General features: G+C 53.0%; 12 protein-coding genes and 1 non-coding gene across 13 annotated transcripts; 6 read left to right on the top strand and 7 right to left on the bottom strand.

Annotated features, from left to right (window-relative positions):
- Window positions 1-371: 371 nt before the first annotated feature.
- J4E84_005657 (uncharacterized protein) lies at window positions 372-1,677 on the top strand (the record flags this gene model as incomplete). Its single annotated transcript, XM_049388252.1, has 2 exons — window positions 372-434; window positions 667-1,677. The coding sequence occupies 2 exons, from the start codon at window positions 372-374 to the stop codon at window positions 1,675-1,677; spliced, it is 1,074 nt and encodes a 357-aa protein (XP_049243797.1).
- A 266-nt stretch (window positions 1,678-1,943) lies between these two features.
- Window positions 1,944-3,734, bottom strand: J4E84_005656 (uncharacterized protein; the record flags this gene model as incomplete). Its single annotated transcript, XM_049388251.1, has 6 exons — window positions 1,944-2,113; window positions 2,183-2,810; window positions 2,869-3,323; window positions 3,382-3,454; window positions 3,515-3,551; window positions 3,724-3,734. The coding sequence occupies 6 exons, from the start codon at window positions 3,732-3,734 to the stop codon at window positions 1,944-1,946; spliced, it is 1,374 nt and encodes a 457-aa protein (XP_049243796.1).
- Window positions 3,735-4,605: 871 nt separating this feature from the next.
- RHB1 (GTP-binding protein) lies at window positions 4,606-5,613 on the bottom strand (the record flags this gene model as incomplete). The annotated part of the gene is made up of 5 exons (XM_049388250.1): window positions 4,606-4,730; window positions 4,782-5,007; window positions 5,063-5,191; window positions 5,343-5,482; window positions 5,559-5,613. 5 exons carry the CDS (start codon window positions 5,611-5,613, stop codon window positions 4,606-4,608), a joined length of 675 nt encoding a protein of 224 aa, XP_049243795.1.
- A 1,355-nt stretch (window positions 5,614-6,968) lies between these two features.
- Window positions 6,969-10,313, bottom strand: J4E84_005654 (uncharacterized protein; the record flags this gene model as incomplete). Its single annotated transcript, XM_049388249.1, has 2 exons — window positions 6,969-7,253; window positions 7,305-10,313. The coding sequence occupies 2 exons, from the start codon at window positions 10,311-10,313 to the stop codon at window positions 6,969-6,971; spliced, it is 3,294 nt and encodes a 1,097-aa protein (XP_049243794.1).
- A 652-nt stretch (window positions 10,314-10,965) lies between these two features.
- Window positions 10,966-11,860, top strand: FUR1 (Uracil phosphoribosyltransferase, synthesizes UMP from uracil; the record flags this gene model as incomplete). The annotated part of the gene is made up of 4 exons (XM_049388248.1): window positions 10,966-11,114; window positions 11,183-11,541; window positions 11,588-11,759; window positions 11,809-11,860. 4 exons carry the CDS (start codon window positions 10,966-10,968, stop codon window positions 11,858-11,860), a joined length of 732 nt encoding a protein of 243 aa, XP_049243793.1.
- A 360-nt stretch (window positions 11,861-12,220) lies between these two features.
- J4E84_005652 (uncharacterized protein) lies at window positions 12,221-12,717 on the bottom strand (the record flags this gene model as incomplete). Its single annotated transcript, XM_049388247.1, has 3 exons — window positions 12,221-12,568; window positions 12,619-12,660; window positions 12,715-12,717. The coding sequence occupies 3 exons, from the start codon at window positions 12,715-12,717 to the stop codon at window positions 12,221-12,223; spliced, it is 393 nt and encodes a 130-aa protein (XP_049243792.1).
- A 579-nt stretch (window positions 12,718-13,296) lies between these two features.
- Window positions 13,297-14,972, top strand: URG1 (Uracil-regulated protein 1; the record flags this gene model as incomplete). Its single annotated transcript, XM_049388246.1, has 3 exons — window positions 13,297-13,738; window positions 13,786-14,196; window positions 14,248-14,972. The coding sequence occupies 3 exons, from the start codon at window positions 13,297-13,299 to the stop codon at window positions 14,970-14,972; spliced, it is 1,578 nt and encodes a 525-aa protein (XP_049243791.1).
- Window positions 14,973-18,641: 3,669 nt separating this feature from the next.
- J4E84_005650 (uncharacterized protein) lies at window positions 18,642-19,143 on the top strand (the record flags this gene model as incomplete). Its single annotated transcript, XM_049388245.1, has 2 exons — window positions 18,642-19,002; window positions 19,055-19,143. 2 exons carry the CDS (start codon window positions 18,642-18,644, stop codon window positions 19,141-19,143), a joined length of 450 nt encoding a protein of 149 aa, XP_049243790.1.
- Window positions 19,144-20,191: 1,048 nt separating this feature from the next.
- RPS1 (ribosomal 40S subunit protein S1B) lies at window positions 20,192-21,064 on the top strand (the record flags this gene model as incomplete). The annotated part of the gene is made up of 3 exons (XM_049388244.1): window positions 20,192-20,313; window positions 20,371-20,872; window positions 20,921-21,064. 3 exons carry the CDS (start codon window positions 20,192-20,194, stop codon window positions 21,062-21,064), a joined length of 768 nt encoding a protein of 255 aa, XP_049243789.1.
- Window positions 21,065-22,030: 966 nt separating this feature from the next.
- J4E84_005648 lies at window positions 22,031-22,151 on the bottom strand. Its single transcript has one exon. It is a non-coding gene; the product is annotated as a tRNA-Thr (tRNA).
- Window positions 22,152-23,226: 1,075 nt separating this feature from the next.
- Window positions 23,227-24,986, bottom strand: J4E84_005647 (uncharacterized protein; the record flags this gene model as incomplete). Its single annotated transcript, XM_049388243.1, has 3 exons — window positions 23,227-24,841; window positions 24,887-24,925; window positions 24,973-24,986. The coding sequence occupies 3 exons, from the start codon at window positions 24,984-24,986 to the stop codon at window positions 23,227-23,229; spliced, it is 1,668 nt and encodes a 555-aa protein (XP_049243788.1).
- A 1,000-nt stretch (window positions 24,987-25,986) lies between these two features.
- J4E84_005646 (uncharacterized protein) lies at window positions 25,987-26,799 on the top strand (the record flags this gene model as incomplete). The annotated part of the gene is made up of 4 exons (XM_049388242.1): window positions 25,987-26,169; window positions 26,230-26,303; window positions 26,399-26,580; window positions 26,663-26,799. 4 exons carry the CDS (start codon window positions 25,987-25,989, stop codon window positions 26,797-26,799), a joined length of 576 nt encoding a protein of 191 aa, XP_049243787.1.
- A 184-nt stretch (window positions 26,800-26,983) lies between these two features.
- On the bottom strand, window positions 26,984-27,588 carry J4E84_005645 (uncharacterized protein; the record flags this gene model as incomplete). The annotated part of the gene is made up of 2 exons (XM_049388241.1): window positions 26,984-27,331; window positions 27,403-27,588. The coding sequence occupies 2 exons, from the start codon at window positions 27,586-27,588 to the stop codon at window positions 26,984-26,986; spliced, it is 534 nt and encodes a 177-aa protein (XP_049243786.1).
- Window positions 27,589-27,689: the final 101 nt, after the last annotated feature.

Here is a 27,689-nt window from a genome sequence, read left to right as displayed (position 1 = left end):
AGGGATCCAGAAGGATGGCTACCGTCAATTGTCGATTGCGAACCTCTTGAAAAGTAGTCCTTTACGGAAGAAGGACAGGCAGATTGCTCGCCCAATATGCGTCAGCTTGTCGCTCGCTCTACTCCAGCTGAATATAAAATTGATTTGAAAATGAGATTCCATGTTCATAACGATGCGCGTGACGTTTTGTGCTGTATACAAGGCCCCACCCTTTCGATCAATTTCAAGACCAACATTAGGGCGCAACACGCCCATGGGGATGACAAGTTAGTCTTTGCTTTTACTAGCGCCGATACCGGGTTCCGACGTCATTCCGAGATCCAGTGATTTATCTGTGTTCATACGCTACATCTCAGGGACCACGCACAAACATGGCAGATGAGAAGAGACCGATCGTGGCCTTCCTAGGTCCTGAGGGCAGCTACACACATCAGGTGAGTCAAATTATAAGAGCATGATAGCCATGATTGGGTTCCCCCACTCTAATCTAGCCATCTGCTTGAACAGACAATGTCACTGGTTCAGTCTTTTGTCACAACCACTTTCCCATATATCCTTCCATTCGTCACAAACAAAACATGCCACCCTTTTCTCCCTCATCCCCCATCAATATCAACCTCTCACCATCCACCCCCCACATCCCCATCCTAACACCACCCCCGACAGGCCGCCCTCTCCGCCTTCCCGCCAACCTCACCAACAACCCCACCCGTAACCCTCACCCCCTCCATAACAATCGAAGACGTCTTCTCCGCCGTCCAATCCGGCACCGCATACCGCGGCGTCGTGCCCTTTGAAAACAGCTCAAACGGCAGCGTAGTCTTTACCCTCGACCTCTTCGCCGACCTAAACAATAAGTATCCTGACATTCTTGTTGCGGGAGAGGCTTATGTGGCTGTTAAGCACTGTTTGTTGGGGTATTCAAATGCTTCTAGTACTGGCGAAAGAGATGGAGATGGAAGAGATGGAGATGGAAGAGATGGAGATGGAAGAGATGGAAGAGATGGAACCGACTTCTCGCACATCAAGAAACTTTACTCGCACCCACAGGCCTGGGGCCAGTGTAAGAAGTTTCTGGCCAAGTACCTCAAGACGGCTGAGAGGCACGACGTGAGTTCCACGAGCAAAGCCGCGGAAATCGCGAGTCAAGACAAGACCGGCGAGTCCGCCGCACTATCTAGTGAGATCGCTGCAGAGCTATTCGGACTGGACGTCCTTGCCAAGGAAATCAACGATAAGAAGGGTAACAGCACAAGATTCTTCGTTATACGCCGGAAAAATGATGATGCCATGCCATCTACGTCCACACCCACACCCACAACTCCAACTCCACCGCCATCAACCAGCTCTAATAATGCAAACACCTGGAAATCACTCGTTACCTTCACCATCGAGCATTCCAATCCTGGTGCGTTGGCGAATTGTCTGACGGTGTTTTCACGTCATGGGATTAATCTGACGAGTATAAATACGAGGCCGAGTGGAGTGCGGAATTGGCATTATGTTTTCTTTGTTGAGTTTAAGGGAAGGAAGACGGATGGTGGTGGGGAAGACGGGGATGGGGATGGGGATGTGGATAAAGCGCTGGGAGAGCTGGATAAGGTGTGTCGGGGGTGGAGGTGGTTGGGGAGTTGGGAGAATAGGCTTGTGGATGAGGGGGATGGGGAAGGGGAGTGAGGCGGTGATAGAGGGTAGAGAGTGGCGGGGGGAGGGATGTGGGTCTAAGAAGCGACGTTTTGGAGATGTAGAGTATCATTTAGATCACATTGACACCTCAACACTCTAAGATACGTGGGGTTGCGCTCTCGTAATCTCGTTCGTGAACTACTTCACTACGCGCCAAGGCTATTACTCAGCGTTCGTATAGTTCTTCCTTTTGAAACCCACAGCGTAGTGCCGTTCGCCAATGCATCCTCGCAGTCACCACATAGCGCGACAACCACCTACTTCGTCCTGTCAGGAATAGGTTCCTTGGGCGCCCTCCACTCCTTGACAAAAGGCAAGAAGTCAGGCTGACCCGGAATGTATTTCCTTAGCACCTCCGGAACGACGAAGCCCTCGGGTGTCTGGTAGTTCTCAAGGATACAGCAAAGAGTTCGCTCAGTCGCGCACACTGCAACACACAAATTAGTTTCCTGTATCCCTTCTCAAGCGAGAAGATGGGGTGCCGGGAGTAACTTACGAGTACCGTTGAGCGCGTGAACATACTCCTTCCTCGTGGCGTTCAACTTCTTGATTCCATGTCTAATCTCCAGCTCGCGAGTTTGGTAGTCGGTGCAGTTGGAAATGGAAACAAGCTCCTTGTACTCTCCACCACCTGTGACAGGGAACCAGGCCTCAAGATCGCGCTTCATCGAAGCCGCGTTGTTCAGCGCACCAGAAACGATGGCAACAACCTGGTACGGCAGACCTAGGCTCTGGTAGAACTCCTCAGAGTTGGCTAGCATCTCGTCGAAAGCTTCCCATGACTTCTCGGGGTTTGTGAGGAGGAACTGCTCAACCTTTTCGAACTGGTGTATCCGGAAGATTCCCCATGCGTCTTTGCCGTGCGAACCAGCTTCTTTCCGGAAGTTTGTGGAGTATCCGGCGTACTTTATGGGCAGCTCCTTGTCGTGTAGCCATTCCTCGGAGTGAAGGGCGGAGATGGGTTGTTCTGAGGTGGCGATGAGGTACTTGTCGGTCTCTGGCTTGTCCTTGCTCTCGGTGACCTTGTAGAGTTCCTCGTCGAAATCGGAGAGTTGTGCGGTCTTGGCCATCTGGTCGCGCAGCATGAAGAAGGGCGGTTGGTTGGGTGTGAAGCCTTTGCTGAACTGGGGAATCATCATGTCAGTATAGCGTTCTGTAGAACTCGGTGCTTTGCGCGCTTACAAGGAACTCAAGGCCGTAGTTGATGAGCGCTTGGTTGAGGAAGACACCGTATCCAGTCAGGCAGTATCCTCTGTGCCCAACAATCTTGGTGCCTCTCTCCGGGTCGTATCCGTTCAACCGCGCAAGTACACCGTGATGTGGGATGCCATCTGCCTTGAACTCTGCTTTCCGGTCCGCAGGAGCCCATGTCTTCTGAACCGCGTTGTTGTCCTCGCTATCGCTAACTGGAACATCCTTGTACACGTAGTTTCCGACCGTCTTCGTCTTTGTGAGCAGCTTGGCCAGTTTCTCCGCAGCTTCAGCCTCCTTCTCCTTCTTCTCAGCCTCCAACTTCTTCTTTTCCTCGAGCAGCTCGGAGGCGTCTTCCTTCGCCTTCTTCTTGGCGCCAATGTTCTTCTGGACCGCGTTTATTTTGGAGCCGAATTGGGTGGCATCGTATTGTGTGCGACGGTGGTCTGTAGCCAGTGTAAGTTCTAGTGACCCTCCCGGCAAGACTTTTGGAGTCGCTCTTGCCTTCAAAGTCTGCGATGATCTCGTCGACGATCTCTACGGGCGCGCATCGCTTCTTCTGGGACTCGCGGATTTTCTGGTCGCAGCATTAGCATGGCAATAACATTCCATGTCGCGCAAGTTGGGGAATACATACGTCGGGCTCGCCGCCGCGCTCCTTGATGAAGTCATTTCTGTATGGACGCGAATGTCAGCCCATATCTCTTCATATCCCCAACGCAACCTCCAATCTCGCCCTCTCCATGTCTACTCCCCCAATTCCAGCCCCTCCAAGCCCAACTTCAGCGCGTGCGCATTCCAGCAACCCCCACCTTCTCCTCGCGCAAAAAAAAAGAGGCAACGTACATATCGAGCATCCTTTCCGTCTCTCAGCTTGCGTATCACAAGCAGAATTCCGTCGTGTGTGGTGTGAGTAGGCTCGTATCGAGAGATGTACAAAACGCGGGACTCATCAGTGTCCCGCACCTTACTCAAACAGCGACAGGGATTAGATTGAGCGACCCGCACTAGAGCGAATCAGGACGAGTCTGTTCAGAACGCTTGGCGTTTTCTGCTTTGGCTGGGATACCACGCGGATTGAAAGTGCTGCACTCGATGGGCGGGATGCGAAACTGCCTTATTGGGAAGGTAGAATCAATGACGTATGCAGTGGTGTTGTGACTACATTTGTGCATGTTGTACATGGATTACACCTCCTAAACCTAAGTTTACAGAAAGCATCGCACACAAAACACGTCTTGCAGAGCATCAAAGCTCAAACTGCCGAATCGAGTAGGCTGGACAGAAATGCCGTTGAAAGCAGTAGCTTTTCCGTCAAAGCTTCGAGCTTCCTAATACTGTAAGGTCTGTGGGTAGAAATGGTGGGTGGTGGTCGGTGCATCGCAAGCCTGTCGAGTCGAAATGCAGGGCCCGGCGTGACCTTCAGAACTCCACACGAACATTCATGTACACAACTTCAAGCTGACATGAACGTATACCGTCTATTGTTGAAAGTAACGTAAAGTGATACGTAGTACTACAGCCGTGAAATATCGTCATTGACAAACAGCTTGAACCCCAGAATACCAGATAATAACGCCTATTACACCGCCGCTCACACCATTACGCCATTACACACTATTGCCTTCCATGAGGATAGTGAAAACCCAGAACGCGTAAAAGAATCATCGCGACAAGTCAGCCACCGTCTATGCCATCTACAACAACCAAACAAAAGTATACCTCCTCTTACTTCTTCTTGAGCGCGTTCGTGAGATGGTCAAACGGGTGCTTGAGCATGTGCGCACTGTTCCGCCGCTTCTCCGCCTTGTCCTCGCGCTCCTTCTGGAGAGCCGGGTATTTGTCCACGCCGACTGGTACACGCGCTCATGTCAGTCAAGAATCTTGGAATTACATGACTGTACATTTGCTGCCGCCAGCGGGCTCACCAGGGTTCTGGGACCGCTCCACCTCCGCAATCATAAGCTCAAAAGCCTTTTGTACGTTCTCGTTGTAGCGCGCGCTGGCTTCGGTGTGGGCGCACTTGAACTCGGCGGCGAGGGCTTTGCCGTCTTCAGGCGTGACTTGGCGTTGTTCGGGACGCAGGTCAGACTTATTGCCCACGATGACGAGAGGAACCCATTCGACGGCCTAGTGTGAGGGGTGGTTAGGCAGTGGCGCGGAGCGTGTCACATGTCAGACTCACAAGGTGGTTCAGGATCTTATCGCGAATGATGCGCGCCATCTCAAAGCTCTGCTTGTTGGCAACCGAGTAGACAATCATGTAGCCATGAATGCCGATAAAGTGCTTGGAGTTGAGAATGCTGTATTCATCCTGGGAGGCGGTACCCGAGTCAGCGGGTGCTCACAAACAGCTTGAGGTGCACGGCATGGCATGCTCAGCAGAGACGCGTGTGAAGCATCGCAGGTGGGGCGTCGACCTGGGCTGAGCTTCGCGACGCGGGGGAAAAGAAAACCTCATGTACCTGGCCAGCCGTATCGATGATCTCAGTCGCATAGTCCTGGTTCTTGTACTTGATCATCTTGCTGAAAGTATTCTCAATGGTCGGGTAGTAGCTGTCGACAAAGTGCCCGTCGACGAATTGCACCGTCAGACTCGACTTGCCTGTGCACCCTCGCGTCAGTATGCTGTTTGTTGGTACTTGCATGTGAAGCTGCGCGAGCTTCGGGCAACCACGTACCGACGGCTCTGCTGCCGACAATGGCCACCTTTCTCTGCTTGGGAGGGGGCGCCATCTTGCTGCTGGGTTTGGGAGGAGGTCGTGAGGAAGCTGAACGACTCGCCAGGTTTGAGGTTTGGCTGTCTCAGTCCACCGCTGCGATGTAGCTGCCTAGGTTGCGTTTGGTGCTTCGGACCTGCCAATTGCCTGTAGGAGCTAGCTTCCAGCCCGGAATGACGCCGTCTAGCTGCAGGTGATGGGTGCGTGTGGCACGAACAAGCTGGTTCACTGGCCCGAGCGCTGTAGCTGCTGTCGTGAGGATGCGATCGAGGTAAACTTCGGCGAGCGTCGTGCCAGAGTTGTAGGTGAAGAGCAGCCGTCGCTCACGAAAAAAAGTCCCCGACCGGGTGCTGATGCCGTCATGTCTGCCGGCTCCCATCTCGATATAGCAGCAACGACTCGCGTCCGCATATGAAAGTTGGGCAACCATGATATATCGCTTTGGGTTTGGCACCGAGCAGCTGGTATTGGGTTCCGCAGTTCTGGCCATCCAAGCCGAACAGTGCACCCCGTAGCCGACGAATCCAGAGCTTCTCGAAGCATTCATTTACGTATTGCCAATCGTCTCGAGCCTAGCGCAAACCTGTCCAGCACACTACCTGCAGATACTCCATTCACCTACAACCACTCAGCGCCACAAGAACCTCCGAAATGTCAGAAACTATCGCTGCCCTTCCCGACGCCCCGAGCATACAACTTAGCCGAAATGATGTCGGGCGTTCTTGACTCAAGGCGAAACCATCACATGCAAGTCGTTGCAAAAGTGAAAAAAGTTGCTCGCCCGGATATTACACGCCCGCTGCATGGAAGTTCTGTAGAAGGCATCTCGCAAATTGTCCCGACGGCAGAGCCACTCCACATGCCGGCTGTTGCGTCACTTGAGCCGGCCTTCTGGGTCGGGTGCAGCCTTACGGACGGGTACGTGCGAGGTTACAAGCCCTCATTTAGCCTTTACGGCCTACGCGATGGTAATACGAGCGGATAGCGGCGACGAATAGACGACATGTCGCTCAATCAGTATAAGCTTGCAGGTTTCTCATATAACTGCTACGGGTCATTTGCTAGCCTGAAGAGCCTCGCTGCACGACCGTTACTATCCACATCTCTGTCCAAGATGCTGGGGTATCGAAATCTTTATATACAATACAAGCGATCCCTTCCCAGCAATGACCGCATACGCGTAATTCGGGGTATCATGCCATAGCCATTAAAGGCCCAACCAATAAGAAGCTACCTGTCAAGAGGAAACCGTCTTGCTGCCCAATGGTGAACAACCCGAGGGTTAATCAAGTAAAGACAAAATGCGTCTGATCAGTAATGAATCAATGCCCAGGCGGCATACCGGAGTCAAGCCTCTGCGTCTCTGCGCCATCAAGTGCTCGCATTCTGCAACCGTTCCACGACAAGCATGAGGCGCGCCGTATAGGACTGCAAAGCCTCTTGACCCTCTGCCCCCTCAAGATTTCCTGCCTTCTGGTCAACGTGTTGGTGCACACGGACAAATTCCTTGATGCTATCGACAAGGGTGTCAAGTCGCTTGTTCGGTAGCAGTGTGCGGACCTTTGCCCTTATCTGGTCGTTGAGACTCAGATTCCCAAGGAGCACGGCAAGATATCCAATGGCTACACCAGAATGCGATTCTTCCACAGAAGCAGCCTAAAGCAGGGTTAGCATTATTGAAAGCATGACTGCTGAACGCGTACGTACCTGTGAAGCACGCTTTGATCCCTCCAGGAAGATGGCGACCAGAGCGTCAATCTGAGCAGCGATGTTAAGCCTCATCTCGTCGCTCAGCTCCGCAAGATTGATGGCAGCACCCAAGCTCAAGATGAGACTATCCAAAACCTCTGTTCGCTTTTCCGTTGCTAGCCCCGTACTGTTCGACTCAAACTTCCCAATAATGGATTGCGTCAACGGCTGCACAAAAGCCATTGCTGAGAACGGCTGGCAAGCCTTTGGCTTGTTGTTCGTCAGGTTCATGCATAGCTTGACAGCGAGCATAGTTGATGCAGCGCTGTCAGGCTGGAAGAACCGAGGCATAAAGCCCGCAATACGCTGAAGCACACCAGTCGGCCAGGAGGCTTGGATCTGCCTTGTGGCAGAAATTGATTCCAGTATGGAAAGTACTGTTTCCAGGCAAACATTGTCCGCGCTTGTCTCCTTGCCCGATTGCAACCGATCGTTCGATTTCGAAGCAATGTCAACGAGCTGGGAGATCATCGTTTGATCAAGTAGCTTATCAGCATTGCCAGCCTTCCGCATACCAATGATGAGCAGCTCGATAGCTTTCAGCGCGACAAGCTGGGGAGATACCTTCTGTACTATACTGGATGGCCAGATAGAACTTTGCTGGACTAGGGTGCGGAACGTGGATACAGATTCCTTAGCAATCTTTGACATGTTCGACTTGCGATCTTTGGCGATCTCCTTGATATCTGCATCGTTGTTGGCTAGCTCGATCAAGTGAGCGAAACTGCCAGTCTCCTGTAGCTCGTCTAGGACAGAGTGGGTAGGGTTGGTACGGAGGATAAATACTGTGGCGACAGCCGCGACAAAGTCGAAGATAATCTCGCGACCGCCAGCGATGTTCTGGAAGAACTGATGGGCCAGAGCCGAGTCGACAAGCTGATGACAGAACGTCTCATCGGCCATCTTGGTGCACAGATCGATCATTGCGCTACGCCTCATACTCTTACTGTTGGTAACGGATATGTCTCCTATCATCATTTCGATTTCATATCCGATGATCATGTTACGCCCCCGTGTCTTGAGCTCGTGAATTTGTTGAGCCTGTGCTTGACTGTTCTGCTCGGGGTCATCCTCGGATACAGATCTGGTATCCATCTGGGACTGAGACCCAAAGCCATCGTCTAGATCCATCGAGATCAGTAGATCATCTTCTGGGTTGTCTTCCTTTAGGTACGACCGCGCCATTGCGTAGGTGAGCCTTGGTCGCATGCCGAAACCCGACGTTGTCTGCGATGTTTGTGAGTCCGCGTTTGCTTGCTTGTCCAAATCCATGTCGTCAGAGGACGTCGTCGAAGCTTGATCTTTTCCGACTTCTTGTACAGATCTTCTTGTAGACGTAGGATGCTTTGAGCTTGCCTCCGACTCTTCTCCACCATCGCTGCTGCTGTCTCCTTCGTCATCGTCCGAGCTGGTCTCGGTTGGTTTAAGAGTGTCAATGAGTCTGGTCTTACGAGCCTTGGCACTGTGAGCGACATCAGACTTTGATCTTGCCAGGTTACCGATGAGTGATCTCGGTTTGCGATCCGTCAGCTGTAAGTTCGCCAGGCTTGGCATTGGTGTAGCAGAGGACGATGAATCGCTTAGCAAGCCGCTGAAGAGATCCCTCTGTCGCGGTGTCACGGAGCCAGGTACGACAGGTCTGGATTTCCGAACAGGGGTGGTCAACGGATCTGGTATGTCATACATAGTCTCGTCTTCCATCTCAGGCACGTCTGGGATTTTCTTGACAGGAGATGGCCTGGGAGCCTGGCGATTCGGTATCATGCCGCTCAGAGTAGCGGGAGAGGACTGGCCCTTGGTCATCTTTCGCGGTGCCATAACAGGTACGGTACGTTGCCTCGTCCTTGTCGGTTTGTTGAGTGCCAGCGCTGGCGGTTGCGTTGTCCGTGTTGCGCCTGCGACGGGCTGCAATAGTGATGCATGCCCCGGTGAAGCACTTTCTTCGTTCTTCTGAACCTTCCGGCTCCGCTGCTGCGCCGACTGTTCAGTCGTCTGTTGTACCACTGACGTAGCCACTGTGGCAGTCGACGACATGGACCCTTTGCGCTTTCGCTTGTTCGATGCATTCGACTCGTCCGACTCGGTAGTGTCCTTGTGAGACTCTTCCGATGTTGTCTTGGACTTCCCAAGAGGCTTTTTATGTGCTTTCTGCGGAGCTTGACGTGAGATCTTTTTGACTGTTGGCGGAGCCTCTTCGTCTGACATCGGTATATCGAACACAGCGAGGTCATCGTTCGGTTTGGCAAGAGCTTTTCGTGCCGTCTTGTTTGCAGGTAGTGCTGAGGTTATCTTCGCATTTTTCTGAGCCTTAGTAGCTGTCGGCGCAACGGCCGTCGTCTCGGAAGACGCCTTCGCCTTGGCCACCGGCCTCTGTGACGACTTCGGGTCCCTTGCCGCCTGTTTCTGTGCTTCCACGGGCTGAGGCGTCTTCCCGCGTAGTGTCCGAGGTGCGATCGTATCCGAGGATGGCGGTGGCGGTGCCTGTACGGGCTTTGCAACTTGCGCGGGCGTCGGCAGCGTCTTCTTTACGGTGGCAGTATTCGCATCGTCAGGCTTGCGCAATGGCTGTGAAGCCTTTGCTGGCTTCTTGGATGCCACTACGGCCTCCCCTCTAGAAGAAGTTGAGGTTTCCAAGCCTGCTTCAGGTGCCCGACGTTTCGCTACGATCTTCTTCGCGGGCTTCGGGCGCGACAGGAAGTCGTCGTCGGAGGGCACATCGAAGACGTCGACATCGTCGGTCCTTGCGCGCGCATTCTCCAGACCCGTGCTGGCCTTCAATGTGTCTCCGGCCTTCTTCAGCGAGCCGTTCAAGGCTGCGGGATGTTTCCGCGGTCGGTCTGGGGATGGCGGCGCATCATCGTTGGAATCAGGAAGGGGCGGCGGCAGGGTGGAGCGACGCGCGGATTTGCCGTAGACTTTCTTGCGACGGTCGCCGGACGTGAAATTGGCGAACATGGTCGTGGCCATGTCGGTGCGTAGGCGTGTTGTGGTGACGCTCCCAAAGTTGGCTCAGACGCGCATCTCGCAGCAGGCGGGTGGCACCAGGGACCGTGGATGGCTTGTCTCGGCACCCGCTCTCCTTCAGCTTGATAGCGTCGGTCCACGCGTTCGCTCACCGCAAACCTATTCTCTCATTGTCGCGACTTCATGACAGTCACGGTGAAATGCTCAAAGCGGCTGTTTGCATGGTGGCTGGTGATCCAAGCAGGGTCCCGAACGACAGGCACGCTAAACAGCGGGGCATGGGTTGCTCCTTCCCAAACAGAGTGAAGGACTTCGCCGACGGTCACGAGCCTAGACTGTTAGCCCACCTACGCTCCAGCTCCTCTTTCCTGCCTCTTATCTGGACATCGTATCCATTGATAAAAGTCTGCTCTATCGTTTGGTCTTGCTCTCACCTCGATCTCATTCTTACCACCCCACAATATCAAATTGTGTTCCAACAGCACAAGCTCTGCTCACACATTCACGCGCCGGTAAGCTTATTTTAGACTGTAACTACGTCTGCATGTTCCCAAACGCTTCTCCTAAGATGCTGTATTTTGGCTCTGAAACATTTCCATACTACCAGATTTCTGCTACGTGACCTTGACTGACCATCCTCAGCCTCTCCCTAACCATGTCTTCCGACTCGCATCCACCTTCCCAATCCCTGGGCCCCGAATACCGTCCCTCAAATCTGAAACCAACAGCTACCGTCTCAACTCCCCTCAAGCAGGCCAATGTCCACATCCTACCTCAATCCCCTCAGCTGATAGCATTGCTCACGTAAGAGCCCCGTGAACCATGACTAAGACAATGGTCAAGCACAAAGACCTGTACTAACGACATCAAAGCATGATACGTGATCGCAACACCGGCCGCGCAGATTTCATCTTCTACAGCAACCGCATAATCCGTTTGCTTGTCGAAGAAGGTCTCAACCACCTGCCAACAGAGTCCCAGGAGATCACCACCCCAGTAGGTCGCACCTACTCCGGTGTCAAGTTCGAGGGCAAGATCTGTGGTGTCTCGATTATGCGTGCGGGAGAGTCCATGGAGCAGGGTTTGAGGGACTGCTGTAGGAGCGTACGCATTGGAAAGATCTTGATTCAGCGGGACGAGGAGACTAGTAAGCCGAAATTGTACTACGACAAGTTGCCCGAGGACATTGCCGACAGATGGGTCTTGTTGCTGGATCCTATGCTGGCTACTGGTAAGTGAACAAGGCGTGTTTGTGTGATCACTGCTAATGGGGATAGGTGGTTCGGCACTCATGGCGATCGACGTGCTCAAGTCACGGGGCGTGCCAGAGGAGCATATCCTCTTTCTCAACCTAATCGCCAGCCCAGAAGGCGCCCAGAACCTTGCGGATAAGTTCCCCAAGGTGAGGGTGGTCACTGCCTTTGTTGATGCGGGTCTGGACGAGAAGAAGTATGTTTACTCCGACCTCCTGACCGCTCCATACTAATATGAAGTGTAGCTACATTGTCCCTGGACTGGGTGACTTTGGTGACCGTTTCTACACCATGTAAAGAAATCAACAGCATCTCCGGTTCATCGATAGCATTTGCTGGGCGCAAGGCGGCTTAGGTTTAGTTGGGCATGTAGTAGCATGGTTTCGTTTAGAGAAAACCACATGATTACAGGCGTGTCAGGGTCATTGATGTACACGCTTGATTACTGTGTACACTTCTACAGGCTGCACTCAGCTAACCGTGAACACACTCAGCCTGACGCTGACGACGATAATGAAACGCCACCGTGAATCTGCGGACCCTTTTTGGTATCCTAAACGCCGTGCAAGCCATGCTCCGCTCCCCATGTTCCCATGTATTATACAAGGCCTGAAGCCTTCACGCCTGGTCGCTCTCGCGCGATGGCCCCCGGGCGACTCAGTCCGCGTACTCGCCCTCAGCGTCAGGCTCGTCGTGTTCGATGAAGCCGCCATCGCCGTCGTCGTCTTCTTGATTGTGCGCCGTCGGCATCCTGCCCATGCGATTTGTACTCCGCGCCGTCTCGACGCTGCCCTTGGCTGCCTCCTTCGCGACGGCGTCACACGCATCGATCCAGTCGGCGTACACGTCGACGGGCGCGCTGAGGTAGTTGATGTTGGTCTGGAAGGTCTGGCCGCAGACTTTACATTGCAGGTTGCCAACACCCGACTTCTTCTCGATGGAGACGCTGACGGACTTTTCGTGGTTGCAGAAGAGACATTGGAAGGTGGTCGGGAGTTTCTCCTTCTACAGGGGTGTTAGTCGGCGGGGCATCAGGAGGATAGGGTAGAGCCTGCCTTCTTGGGGCCTTGAGGCTTGCTGGAGGATTTGCGCTTGCCCTGTCATTGCTGTTAGTTTGCGCCTGCGAGACCGTGAAGCCGGGAGGAACGCACCATTTTTCGCGTTGGCTAGAGTCGCCAGATGGGGAAGGTGTGTGTACACGTAATTATTAAGTAGCGATTGTGGTGGGGATATCCAGAGCCGTGTTTGGTGCTTGTCGCGCCGGTGTCGTGTGCAGTGACGCGAAATCGCGAGTTTGGCTTGAATGCGTCTCGAGTCTCGCGTGGTTCCGACCGCCAAGATCCCTGTCGCTCCCTTGCAGCTGCCGCATACGTCGATAGCCGATAAGCGCCCCCGCTCCTATCAGCGCTCGCCGCGACCATCATGCACGTGTGTAGTCAGCTGTTCGCTGCTGCCACCGCCGGCGAGCTCCTAATATCTGACCACGTTGATCCTCCTCTTCCCTCTTTCTCCTCCTTCTCTGGATTCTCCTGGTCCCCTTTGACGTTTGTTCAAAGTTGTGTTTGTGACTCTGTCCGCTCCCCACTTCTACATCATCTTGCGTGTTCGTCCTACCACCGGAGCTCACCGGTCTTTGTTTCACGACTCGATACCAACGCAGCAATCGCGATTGCTATTTGCCTTTAAGATCAGAGATCCTGTACTACTTTGTATGAGGTTTTCCACTACCAAACATGTCTACTGAAAGCACCACCAGCGATGCTGTCCTCAAGGAGATTCTCGATGGGCTCAAGGCGCTGCGCTCGGAGAACTCCGTACTGGCAGCTTCAGTCGACAAGATCAACGGCCGTGTGAACATGCTGGCAGGCATCAAGCAAATCAAGGACGAGGCAGCAAGTGAAGCTGCCAATGGCAAGCTGGACGGCGAGAAGGCGAAGGAAGTTGAGCCAGAGAAGTCCGTAGAAGCTGTCAGCGAGCAGTATGAGCAGCCACCTTCAAATGCTGATGCCCAACCACGTCGCACGAGTGTATCCAAGATTTCAAAGATCATCTTGACTTCGTATCCCGGCCAAGCCGGTGTCGACCCGTTGCCAATGCAGTGGGGTGCCAAGGACCCTGCTGTTCGTGGCCCTGTCGTTGTGTCAAGACATGCGAACACTATCCGAAGACGCAACGGTACGTACATCTGAACGACTATACATTTGCTTTCTAACATTTTGTAGCTATCGGTGCTCATGGTGGCTCATACTCCATCTACAATGCTTTGGCCGTTGCCAGCAAGAACCTCGACATCACACACAAGCCAGACTTCACTAACACTGAGCCTGCCGCGAAGATCGGTCCTTTCCCGCAATGGAGCGACCCAAAGAAGATTGTGGCCATGGACCCATACGGCCATCTCGCACCCTGGCTGTACAAGGAAACCATGGACAAGGATGATGTTGAGATCAGACCTACCATCGCCATCACCAGAGCACACATGAAAGTGCCAGAGCTTGAGGAGAGTGTAAGGAAAGGCAGGCTCGTTCCCGATGGCAAGATTTGCGTCAACGAGACTGGTGAGGTTGCGGTCACCAAGGTCGCAGTCGAGCCTGTATGGTACCTGCCTGGTGTTGCTGAGCGTTTCAACATTGGTAAGTGGGTCGACGTGCATTTCTGACTACATTCACTAATGTGTTCGAAAGACGAGGGAACTTTACGCCGGACATTGTTCGAAGAAACTGGTGGTTCTTACCCAGAGCTCATCACCCGTCACGACATCAAGCTCTTCCTCCCTCCTATTGGCGGTCTAACAGTCTACATCTTCGGTGACCCAGCAAAGATGTCCGACCCAAGTGCGAAGCTCGCCCTCCGTATCCACGACGAATGCAACGGAAGTGACGTATTCGGATCTGACATCTGCACATGCCGTCCCTACCTCACTTTCGGTATCGAAGAAGCAGTCAAAGAGGCCCAGAAGGGTGGCAGCGGTGTTGTCATCTACTTCCGTAAGGAAGGCCGTGCTCTTGGCGAGGTCACCAAATACCTCGTCTACAACGCCAGAAAGCGAGGCGAAGATCGTGCCAGCGAGTACTTCAAGCGCACTGAGAACATTGCCGGTGTCAAGGACATGCGCTTCCAGGCTCTGATGCCAGATATACTGCACTGGCTGGGTATCACCAAGATCGACAGGATGCTCAGCATGTCCAACATGAAGCACGATGCTATTGTCGATCAAGGCATTCCTATCCATGAGCGTGTACCCATTCCCGACGACATGATCCCCGCGGACAGTCGTGTCGAGATTGATGCCAAGATTCAAGCTGGCTACTGTAAGCTTCCACTCCCTCTGATGCTTTGGGCAACTACTAACAGGATGTCGCAGTCACAACCGGCCATGTTATGTCGATGGACGAGTTGGCAAACGTAAAGGGTCGTGGTTGGGACGACGTCGACGTAAGTGCAACTGGTGACTCCTCATGAACCCATGCTGACCTCAATCTAGCATTGAAGAACTCGGATGACATGAAAGAGGTGACATGTTGTAGGAGTAAGCCACCATTAGTGGTACAGTGCGAGTTGCCTATGTCGACATGTGATGATAGCACATACAAAGAACTGCATCGTCAAAACGCAACACATCGTGCCACTTCGAACTACTTCATTGTTGATCGTGCTTACATATTTACTGTATCACCTCTATATGATGATTGATTTGATACTTCTACCACCATCTTCACGTGCAGATAGCAACAGCCAAGCCACCGTCCAATCCAACAACACCACCCCCAACCAATCGCTTACCATCAAGTCCCCTCAACACACGTATCCACAGTCCACACGCCTCCCTCCGCATACCGCGTTCCCATCGCCAAAACACCCACCGGCTACCATACACATCCCCCACCACGCAAACCCACCTCATAATTCCAGTCATACTCGCATAACACACGTGAAAGAAAACGCCCCAAGCCCTGTCACTTCATGCATACATCTGCAAGGCCACTAAACCGCAACAGCACAAAACCTCCCGCTTGACCTCCTCCCATCTACTATGATCGCTGTCCCTATACCAGCATACCCGGTCCCCTATGCCCCTCATCGCCCCTGTCACTGTGTTTTCCTTTCACCCTGGTACACCCGCGCGTCGCCTTACCCGCACCTACCGCGCATGACCTGGCCTGACAGCTGCAGATGCGCCGTTTCGTTTGGAGATAACGATCTACCGGTGTGTTGCACGTGTTAGGCAGGCGAGAAATGTGGGAATCAAGGGTCTAGAATGCGGATTGTTATGTGGGTGTTGTGGTGGAAGTGTGCACGTGTTGGGATTTGGTGTGTAGCGGAAGTGGGGGGGATGAGACGGACGGGCTGTTGGTGTGAACGGAGCAAAGGACACCGATTGATTGCCGGGAGCGGCCCGCTTATTGGGTTGACCGCTGGTGTTGGTACACGTTGATTTTTTTTCTTTGCTTGCTGTTTTGGTGCCTTTTCTGCTTACCGCTTCTTTGTGCGTGCGTGGTTGTGGGTGGTTGGGAACTGCGTACGACTCCACTCAGATGTGTTTCAGGTTTTGGGACATCGTGATCTAGTGTGGTGGTTCTTTTCGCTTTCGCCGTTGTTCGGTGAGGTAGAGTACGGGGTGGATCAAAAAGAATGTGTTTTTATTTGTTCGCACGTAGAGGGTCAGATGTAAGCTTTAGTTGGCTGATTATCGGTAGAGTTGCAGAGTGGAGTGCAGTGTGGTTACGATAGTGGCGGTAAACTCGTCATACTGTCGGCGACCGTTTCTGCGTTGCCGCAGTGACAGGCGCTTTCCAACTCGCTTGCTCAAGAACGAGACGCAGCATAAGACTCGGTATGGTGTTGAGCGGGTATGTATGTTAGTTTTCGGACAGGATCGGCGGCGAGATCTGCCGTAGGAGCGTGTCTGGATTTGCGGAGAATTTACTTGGGGCAGAGGCGTCTGAGCTGAGGGTGTCTTGAGTGAGGGGTATGTTGAGGAGGGCCTCAGCACCGTCACGAAACACCAACGCATCAAAGTTGCCTTTGGTGTTATGGCTAGCCGCTGGGGCATGCGAACTTTGGGTCCCAGTGCTGGATGTCTCCGGTCCGAAAAGAGTACATGGGAATGTATCGTCGATGAGGATGCGGAATTGCAAACTTGCTGGTCAACGGCCGCGGCTATGACGGCGTGGAGGGGTTCCCGCTTCCCGGGTCTAGCATGCACGTCGGTATGGCTAACCACATTGTATGTACACAATGACGGACTGGGCAGCACGGCATGATGCTAGATAACTTTCGGCTCTTGCATCAGCCTCTCGAGATGAACGGGCGAAACTTTGGCCTGCCTATCGGATGACCCGTAGATATAGAAGAAGGGCCGTAATCGTGTTTCCAAAGACAGTTTACATGGTCCTTTACCAATATTTTGTTGAACCTTCAGGATCAGGCGCCCAGCTGAGAATGCAGCGTTGAGAGTAGGACTGTCAAATCGGAGCGTTGCCCGCTCCTTACGGAAGGCATGGCAACATGTGAGAGCAGCTGACGCGGAGGTGGAGCGAGGCGAGGTAATCATCGTTCCAGAACAAGTCAACCCAAGTATTGCCGGATAGAGATACGGGTTATAGTATTCGCCTGGTTGCAGAGTTACGAGATGGAGGGGCGGATGTGTTCCTATCCAGGGATGTATCCCACCAAACCCTGAGGGCATCTCACAATGTCCCGAGAATATCTCGGGATGCTCGCAGTTATTGCCTTTAACAACAGCTCTTGCATTTCTGGACTGCCTTATTAGTAATTCCAGAAAGAACAATCGGCTTTTGGTCATCGCAAGCGGTGATTGATGACCTGCATCGTAGCAGTCTTTAAGCGATAGAATGCCGAGTACGTGGCTTCCCCTCAACCGCGATGCCACGGAAAGACACTACCGACGTGACATGCGAAATCGAAACACGCGATCGGTAGTTATGAAAGGCTATGTAATAGCGACCGGTGTCGAAAGTGTTGGTCTTCTCGCGTGTCTTTATGCTCCAACCGGATCGCACGAAAGTAGGGGAAGGATGCCCTTGCAAGTACGACGTTCTCGACTTTCGATGACAAGGGATGTCATCCGCATTGCATGACACGGCAGAAATAGAAACCCTCAGCTGAGACAATGTCGTCACCGACAAAGTGGCCGATATGAATGAGGCTCATTGCAGTCCGGTACCTGTCTCGTCGCACAAACCGCACGGTGGTCTGCAGCGACGTCTGGACTCGATAACAGATTAGGCTGTGGATAAGCATACGTGTGCCCCTCTCGAACGTTCCTGATACACAACAAGGAAGGCTCGCCGGGAACTGGGCGGAGAACAGGGCAGCGCTGGCTGTGTCATCACCGCGCAGCCATGACGGATGTTCATTGGGAGTGCGGCTTGCATCCGCCGATGCCATGGTTTGAGGATGCGACGGCGCCGCTATGGCTGTGCACCCGCTCTTCCGGCGAGGCCTGGGATCGAGGAGCGCGATACCAATCAGGAACGGCCGACGCGAATGACCTGCCACACCGCAAGCGCATCCAAGGCGAAATCGACCTTTCCGATTTGGCCCTCGAGGTACGCTGCCATTGTCGACTAGATCGCGACAAAGTGTTTCATGATTGTCATCCGCATCGTCGGCGGTGGCCAACTCACACCTGCAGCAGCTCGCAGCAGACTACCAGACTAGAGAAATGGAGGTGAGGTGGTCTTGTGTGCATCAGGGGCGAGTCAGGGCGAGTCAAAGCGTGACAGCACACCTCCCTTGCAAGCAGACTAATTCAGAACGTCCACGTTTTCTGGCGGTACCCACTTCGGCATGCATAACTAGCCCGAAAGGCCAGCGATGTCGAGTGGGGAGCTCCGGGCTGCTGATGCACCTGGCGTCGACCAGGGTGCCTGGAACGAGCAGAGGCGTCACTATACATACATGCATTCGGTAGTATGGGGTGAATAGCGTCTAGGCGATTTGGACGCCATTATACATACTACCCGTTCCCGCCCTCCGTCATTCTTCAATTCCATACCGCAGTAATTCTCCGACTTTAACACTCGCTCTCTGTCGATCGACGCACATCTTCGCCATGTCTAGCCATCCACGATACTACTTCTCGCTGCCTACTGAGGCGCCTGCACGATCTCGCTCAGCAAGCCGGCGGCCACCTCTAACACCATCAACGGTTTCTTCGCCATGCCTCACCACACTTGTGCCTGTAACCTCTCGACGGGACTCTGGAACATCAACATCCGGTAGCCCGACCAAAGCCTCCATCCTCCTGGCCAAGGTTGCTTCATCGCCTACTACACCTCGAGGCGAGACGCCACCTGGGAGCCCGATGCTCACTCCACGATCGAGGCTGCAGTCGGAACCGGCCTACACTTCTGAGAGGCCTTCCATGTCAAGAACCGAGAGTGACCGCTACGTCCGCCAATACAGGCAGCAGGGTAAGCACTGAGTATGTCGGATTGAAGCAGCATAATACTAACATTCTTCCAGACGGCTACATCAGCTTTCCTGACTTTGAGAAGTTCTGCCAGAACCAGAACCCATATGGTCAGCAAGACCGATCTGACGTCAAAACATGATTGGACATGCATCAGTCTTTGATGTCATGCAACAAAGACGTCTCTATCAACAACACCAGCCATACCACCGCTACACCTACCAGACTCACGTTCTCTTCTATGAGCAACTGTACAGCAATCTGTATCAAGTCGCCGCAAGCTGATGGTCTCCAATCTGGAAACTGCGCTGTTGGAAGGCATACATCTGGCCGTCGTCTCTATTGTCACGGGGAACGGTAATGGGTATGGGTCGGACCAACGGATCTACGTCGCGACAATAAATGTCGAGATGTAAAGAGGAGGAAGGAAATCGTTACAGGATGTATATCCATATTTTTCGTGATGCTGGACGCAGTAACTCGTCTGCGATGATGATCGCATTGATGACGTTTGCTGACGGTGGCTGGAGAAGACGCGAAGATGTAACTGGAATTTGGATGGGGGTGCTAGCGTGTGCGATGGGTAGTTAGTCTGTCCGCCACAGCTGAATGAACTGCGTAGATAGAACCGCAGCAATGTAACATGTGTACATTACTTAGCAGCGCAGATTGTTGGTGTGTGAACAAAGTGATGCAGGTGATGTTGGTTTCGCAGACGTACCAAGGTAGAGACGCGAGACTGGAGTTGCGTGGTCATGGAGTCGCTTCAACACCATCTTCTACCCAACTATTGCGACGACCATGTCACATCATGCGCATCTCGCAGTTGCCGCGCCTTCCTGCTGTTATACAGCCATTATGGTGCAGCAAAGGCAAGTATCGCACGCGCCACAGATGGCGACTCCAGAGATCCCAAAGTGCAGCATCACCGCTACTATGCTGCCCGCAATGCATCCGAACGCGATCAGCATCCCGTACTCCTGTATCCATTCACTGCTGATCTTCCCGTGATGTGCACTGGAGTGTTGCTGCAGTTGATTGCCGCACTCGATTTTGGGCTTGGCACACGTGATGCGCGGCGCTACTGGGCTCGCTTAAGCGATTTCGAACACCACCAATTTGCGAGTTCTCAGTCTCCGACATCGACAGCGACAACCACCCTTCCACGACCGACAACAAGACTCGCAATCATGGCTGTCGGCAAGAACAAGCGTCTTTCAAAGGGAAAGAAGGGTCTCAAGAAGAAGACCGACACCTTCGCGAAGAAGGACTGGTACAACATCAAGGCGCCAGGAACTTTCGCCGTCCGAGAGTAAGAATTCCCGCTGCTCCACACGGGGACTCTATGCTTACTCTTCGCTCTCTGCAGTGTCGGAAAGACCCTCGTCAACCGCACCACCGGTCTCAAGAACGCCAACGACGCTCTGAAGGGCCGGATATTCGAGGTCTCGCTCGCCGATCTCCAGAAGGATGAGGACCACGCGTTCCGCAAGGTCAAGCTCCGCGTCGACGAGGTCCAGGGCAAGAACTGCCTGACCAACTTCCACGGTCTCGACTTCACCTCCGACAAGCTCCGCTCCCTCGTCCGCAAGTGGCAAACCCTCATCGAGGCCAACGTCGTTGTCAAGACCACCGACGACTACCTCCTCCGCCTCTTCTGCATCGCCTTCACCAAGCGCCGACCGAACCAGGTCAAGAAGACCACATACGCCCAGTCGTCCCAGATCAGGGCCATCCGCAAGAAGATGGTTGAGATCATGGCCCGCGACGCCAGCTCGTGCACCCTCGCCCAGCTCACCCAGAAGCTCATCCCCGAGGTCATCGGTCGCGAGATCGAGAAGGCCACCCAGGGCATCTACCCCCTCCAGAACGTATGTGGCTGCATGGACAATGGAGGATGACAGGCTAACATGGCACAGGTCCACGTCCGAAAGGTCAAGCTCCTCAAGGCGCCCAAGTTCGACCTTGGTGCCCTCCTCGGTCTCCACGGCGAGTCAAGCCAGGACGACTCTGGCCAGAAGGTTGAGCGCGAGTTCAAGGAGACCGTCCTTGAAGAGGTATAAGGTCTTGTTGGATAGGCAAGGGGTTCTTGGGTCTTTTCAACTTACCGCGGCATGATATCGGCATTCCAAAGGTGTTTGTGTTTACAATGAAAGATAAACATGCCCTTGATGCGATCCCGCGGCAGTGATGGCGTGCATGGGGTACGATCCGCATCTGGTGTTAACAGGTCATGCGGGAAAAGTATCATGGAAATGACATTGATGAGTTCCAATTCAGTACTGTGCAATGATGTGACTGAGCATTGTTGTGACATGGTGCGATGATGTAAGATTAGATTGTCGAAGAGAGGGGGACTCATGACGATCGTGTTCATGTCGATGGTGCGTGCGCTGTTGCCCTCTTGGAATGGGGTATTGCTAGGCAAGGGCCGTCGTGAAGGTAGCGAGTCCAAGTGAACGTACGTTGTGAGTAGTACAAGCATGTAGCAGTAGGTCGATTAGTGCGATTGTAAGGTTGGAAAGGGGTGTAGATTTCCAAGGTTTAGAAAGAGCGACCCAGAAGTGACTTTCGCACAACAATAGCCTGTGCCCAACACTTTCGTTTGAGTACACGATCGAAACCCTGCTGTTGGCATGAGCAAAAAGGAATGTAGCGTTAAGAGAGCATGCTCATGCGCAATGCAAGTGTATTGGTGTAGGATAGTAGTGTTGTGGGGGTGCAGAGGTATCTGGAAAGAGCGACGTAGAAGGGGCTTTCGTGCGACTATGATCTGCATACACTTTACTTTTGTTTGGGTATACGATCGCAACTCTGCTGTCGGCATAAGCAAAAAGAGATGTAGCTTCGAGTGAGGGTGTTCACGCGCAATGCGAGTGGGTGGTGTTGTGGGAGCATACGCCTAGGTCTGGAAAGAGCGACGCCACGCACGCTGGGTACGCACACACTTTTCCGCGCTTTTACAGCCACTTCTACGCGCTCTCCGCATGCATTTCAGCCTAAAAATCTTTTTGGCAAAAAGAAGGAATTGCCTTCCGCCAGAATTGAACTGACGACCTCGTCATCACGTGACGTCCCTTTCGGGACTAGCTCGACTCGAACCGAATTTAGCGTTACTAGTGACGCGCTCTACCACTGAGCTAGGAAGGCTGTGAGCATCTTGTGCTGATTGATGAAGGGTAGCAAAACTAAACAATAAATATCCGTACACAGATGAAGGGCTAAATACAGCGGTTCGCAATCGATCAGAATGATTCCACCTGTGTGGGGTGGGGCCTTCGCACGTCACAACGAATAAGCGAGTTCTGATGACGACTCGCCAGCGAACCCTGCACGTCCGACCACCATGCACATCAGCATCCGACTAACCACAACCTCCGATGTACCCCCTACATCTCACAATCCCCATGCCATAAACTTCGATCTGCAATCCAAACTCTGATAAACAGTGTCACGCCGAAGCGGACCTTTCCGAACCTCAAGCTGCGGTGTGCAAAACACCAATGCCAATGCGACAATCAATACAAATGACCTACATACGACGCAAAATCGAAGCGTCTCGACTTCCAAGGCCGCGCTGATCGTTATGAGATGATGTGGCCTTGCGCCGTCTTCTCCTTCGCGTAGTTTGCGCGGAAGCGGGTAAGAGGACAAGTTTGTGGTTGCTGATTCAGGTTTCCGAGGTTGGTTCAATCGTAGAAATGTGCCTTCACCGCTACTTTGACGAGAGGTGGGGAGACGTCAGCGAGCGTTACTTCGCGACAGCGAACGCGTGCAGGTACGGGAGTATGGGCATCGGGATCGATCGTGGATAGCTGGCTAGGGAGGGTGGAGAGTTTGGGGAGGGATGTGGAGTAGTGGGTGGAGATGTTGGGTTGGGCTGGGGTGAGAGTGTCAGACTAGGTGGATTGCATAGGCGCTGCATGGGTGGGATAGAGTGGTTCTCATCGTCGATGATGATCGTGGGTCGTGGTTGCTACCTGGATGCTTGCCTGCTTACTTGTCGGCTCTGACTGTACGCACTTCACGGTCCGATACATGTCGTTGTTGTCTGACCGGCCCGTGCCACGGTCAATACTTACGGGCATATACTATCGCGGCTCCGCAAAGCCTTCCATACCATAGAGTTCTCTGGATACCGATGTGTGTATTACGCGGCTAGTATCTACACCCCGATGCTGGTCATGCACGCACGTTGGCTCCGGTGAGAGCCCCAGTATCAACGCTAACCAATCCTCCGCACAACCTTGCTAGCAGGCAACCCTTCCCTTCTCCGTATCCTGACCCGGATGTCTCCCTTAGGAACCTTTATTCCCGCTCCATCAACCGCTTTGGGAAGCACCCACTTGGCGTCCTTCCGCTTGGCATCTTCTTTCTCCCTGCTCGCTTCCTCTTTAGCGGCTTTTTGCTCTGCAGTAGGCGCCTCGGCACCGAATGACGCTTCGTTCCCTGCTTCTTGGATGTGGTCGAAGAAGCTCTTCTTTGGCGCAGGTGAAATTTCCCAGAGTTGGGTGATGCCGGACACGATAGAGATGATGAGGTTGGTTTTGTAGGATTGGGAGATATCGGTGGCCGAAACGATGGATGATGATGCTGGAGTATCCACGAAACGGTCGGGCTTGAAGGTTCGTGGTGAAATGTGACGTGTTGGTGATGAGTTTATGAGAGATCGAGAGAGGCCCACGTCGACGTACGAGCCTGCTTCCAGCTCCCATTGCTCCGTGTCATCTTTCAAATGAAGTGATTTCTGGACTCTATATGTGCTGATAGAGCAGTTGTATAGTCGCCGAGCTTCGTTGATACATGAGCGAAGATAAGGTAGCGAGGTCGGTGTAAGCACTTCCTTCACTGACCCGTAGCGTATCTCTGGTGGTGCTGGGAAGGATGGGTGTATCGATGGAGGTTGTATGGCTTGAGCCCAGGTTTTGGATTCTGCTTTGATCCTCTCAAGAGGCGAATCTTGTGGAGCCTTCGCACCTTCCGCCTTGGATGACGAGTAGATGTGTACGACCGTCCAGAATACGATTGGCATGACCTCTGAGTAGATATCGTGAACCACGTGAAGCCCGATCGAAGCTCGTAGTTCGGCTGGTAGTTCATGCTTGGTGAAGAGTTCGTTCAACTTCATAAGAGGGGTAACTACATCGGCGTCTGTGTCTTCTTCCCCGCTCACGCTCTCATCGTCGTCTGGCACCCTCCTCACTGGTGGATTCGACAAGTCTTCAAATTGCTTTGCAAAGTTCCTAAGCAATCTCTTTCGTGCTAGAGCTGCTCCCGGTAAGCCCTGAATAGGTGCTAGTCGCGGCAACCCAAGCGCGAGAGCCCAAAATCGTTCGTTGCAGCTCGCCAGATCGGTGGCAAGGAGTTGATAGGACTCTGTAAACTGTGCTCCGACAATCGGGGGTAGGATAGCATTACAGCAGAACTCATTGAGGAGTGTGAAGAGATCGCATTCGGCTTCCGAGGTTCCGTCCGTAAGTTCCACGTTTGAGACACGCTCCCATTGCATTTGATCGACGATTGATGAGTTGAATGTGACGAGATCCGGAAGCGATTCGGTCAAGATGCGCAGCGATGCTTTGATCAAGTTGTCTCTGGCTGCTTCGTCGTATAGTTCCGTTTTGACAACCTGGTTGATCTCATTTTGCAGCTCGAGATAATGACTTTCCATGGCTTTCGGTAGGCCGAAGGCGTTTCGGAGGATAGCTGGTTGGTTGTTGTCTGTCAGCTCCAGGTTGTTCCAGTTGTTGTAGAGCTGGTCAAGTAGGGGTTCCGATAATAAGACGTTGTGCTTCGTTCCAGCAGCTTTGTACGCCACTATGCTTGCGGTTGCAGAGTCGCTGTCTTCGGTCAGATAAGTCCACGTACGCTACGAGCACACATACCGAATGCTGGCTAACCACTCCTCGCCTCCAAATGCGATGCTCGAGAGGTGGCGTACCCCGGGTATCCAGTATGGCAGCGATTGTACCCGTCTCTTCCCATCTTGGCTTTTGGTAACTGTTCCTGGACTTGAAAGTAACCTAGTCGGTAGCAACACAAAGACTGCTGAAATTGCAAATGCAGGTAATAGATCGAACCAGGAAAAGTCTTCGGGTATAGAGTTCTGCAACGTTTGACCGAATCCAAAGTACCAGGCTAGAGCGAGTATGAACGGGCTGAATAGTGTGGTGTAGCATAACGGCAGAAACAACGTCCTTATAACGCTGTTCGAGGCATACACGCTCAGGAACAGAGTCCTGAGGGAACCCATACTGGCGGTGACGAAACCAACAGTCCAGGGCCGTGCTCGGCGATGACTCTACCCCGAATGACGAAAACGGAAAATGTCCAGAGTCCGGTGAGGTCGTGCGGACAACTGCAGAGGGAGTGTCGGGCGCGGTGAAGTCGTGAATAAAAATCGAATGATGTCCCCAGCCTCACGCCATGAGGCTCTTGCTCGGCGAGCTCAGGGCTTTGAAGTCGCAAATAGTCGATAAAGACGGCGATAACCGTTTTGAGGGACTCGGGAACCTTGCAGGGTGTGATTCGATGCGGCTGAACGTGATGTTCTGTAGGCCACGGTAACATTCAATGCAGGCACTAGACCGTTGATCCCTGCTTAGCTCGCTTATTGAAGGGCCTAAACATAGCCCTGGAGACCCCTCAGCCCTATCACGATGCCGTTAGACAGAGATTTTGCAACATCGCGGTGTAAGACGAGTGCTTAGTTATCAGCACTGACAATGTAAGTTGCTCAGCCCTCTAGCTGGTCTGAAGTGTGGCATTGCACGCCCTTTGTCGGCCGAGACGATACCGCTCTTTCCATCAGCGCCCTTTCCATTTGCAAAATGACTAATTCTGCTCCAGTCATTCAAACCAGCGTTGAACTTCAATAGGTATATACAGAACTTTGTGTATAGTTGCGAGATAAGTCTTAGCTGACAAAGTCTGCTAAAGTTCATCAAACTCAAGCCCTCCCACTCTCCACTTCCAAACTCACAAGATGGCATCCTCCCGCATCCCCACCACCCTAAACTTCATAACGGGCAACAAAAACAAGCTTGCAGAAGTTCAAGCTATCTTATCCGGTGTCATCGAGCTCCGCAACCAAAATGTCGACCTAGTCGAAATCCAAGGCACAGTTGAGGAAGTCACAAAAGACAAAGCACGGAGAGCAGCCGAGGCCGTAAGTCGTGATGCCAAAGAGAAAGTCTTCTACAAGTACTGACAATGTGATTGATTATAGGTACAAGGTCCCGTCCTAGTAGAAGACACATGTCTCTGCTTCAAAGCCATGAATGACCTGCCTGGCCCTTACATGTACGCCCATATCTTCCCTTATCTCATGTCACCTAATCTTTCCCATCTTCTTTCTCTCCTCCAAAATTCATCCGTCTAACCTCCCCCACCCTTAGCAAATGGTTCATGCTCTCCCTCGGCGCCCCCAACCTCCACAAAATGCTCTCAGGCTTCGACGACAAATCCGCCCAAGCGGTATGCACATTCGGGTACTGCGAAGGCCCCGGCCACGAAGCCATCCTCTTCCAAGGCCGTACCGACGGGAAGTTGGTGGAAAGTCGGGGATCTACCGTCTTCGGTAAGTCAGCAAATGCCCCTTTGCCTTCTAGTGTATTGGAGGGTTGTGTAATGGAAATGGGAAGAGGCTAACCGGTGTATAGGTTGGGACTCATGCTTTGAGTACGAAGGTCAGACATACGCTGAAATGGACAAGAGCGAGAAGAACAAGATTAGCCATCGAGCGAAGGCGCTGGATAAGTTGAAGGAATGGCTGGCGAGTCAGAAGACTGGGGCGTAGAGCTCAACAATCATTATTGTGCTCATACTTCTCAATGGAGAGTATCGGGCGGGGCATGAAGCCACCACACCCACTATCATCATCCCATAAATGCCGTATTGGTATCATAACACATAGCGCATCACAAATATCCCACCCATCCGTCCATTCTTAGTCCCCCACCCACCCATCTTCCGCCCAATCCCTACTCCTCCCGCCTATCCCTCCTCCACTGCTCAACCCACTTTTCCACCCTCTCCAAATTCCCCTCCACATCCTCATTACTCTCGCTCTTCAACTCCACCACAATCTCCTCCTTGTAGCTCTCCCTCGCCTCATCAAGCAACACCTGCATAATCTCACTATCCATATTCTCCTCCAGCTTCTTCCCCTTGTAGCCGCGCGCGGTAAGGCGGTCGTACAGTAACGTCGAGTCGCAGCGCAGCACGATGACGAGGTCGATCCAGCGCTCGGGGAAGAGGTCGCACGCGTGCCAATCGAGGATGTAGCCGCCTTTGTCGGCGAGGGAGAGGGATTCTAGGTGGTCGAGCAGCTAAACGGATGGGGTTAGTGATGGGTTTCGTGGAGTTTGACTGGGATGGGGTGGCCGGTGGCTATGCGTACTTTGTCTTCGTCTACAATCCAACTTCCTGTTTCTTCGTCTTTGCCCTCGTGGTATCCTTCGTCTTTTACTATTTGGTTCACCGAGATGTGCTGGAATCCTGTTGCTTGCGCTAATTGCTCCGCGTGTGTTGTCTTTCCCACTCCAGGTGTGCCCGTAATAACGATGTTGGGGTTTTGGCGCGCCATGGTGTTGTGGAGGCTCGTCGCAGAGTAGGTCGCGTGGAGAGATCGCGTAGGGTGTCGTGGGTTGCGCGGGTTGCGATGTGTAGAAAATCCGAGTATGTTCA

Source organism: Alternaria hordeiaustralica (assembly GCF_023758085.1).
Source record: "Alternaria hordeiaustralica strain BMP 2776 chromosome Unknown scaffold_10, whole genome shotgun sequence".
Classification (NCBI taxonomy): Eukaryota; Fungi; Ascomycota; class Dothideomycetes; order Pleosporales; family Pleosporaceae; genus Alternaria; species Alternaria hordeiaustralica.
This window is presented reverse-complemented; position numbering and strand designations above follow the sequence as displayed.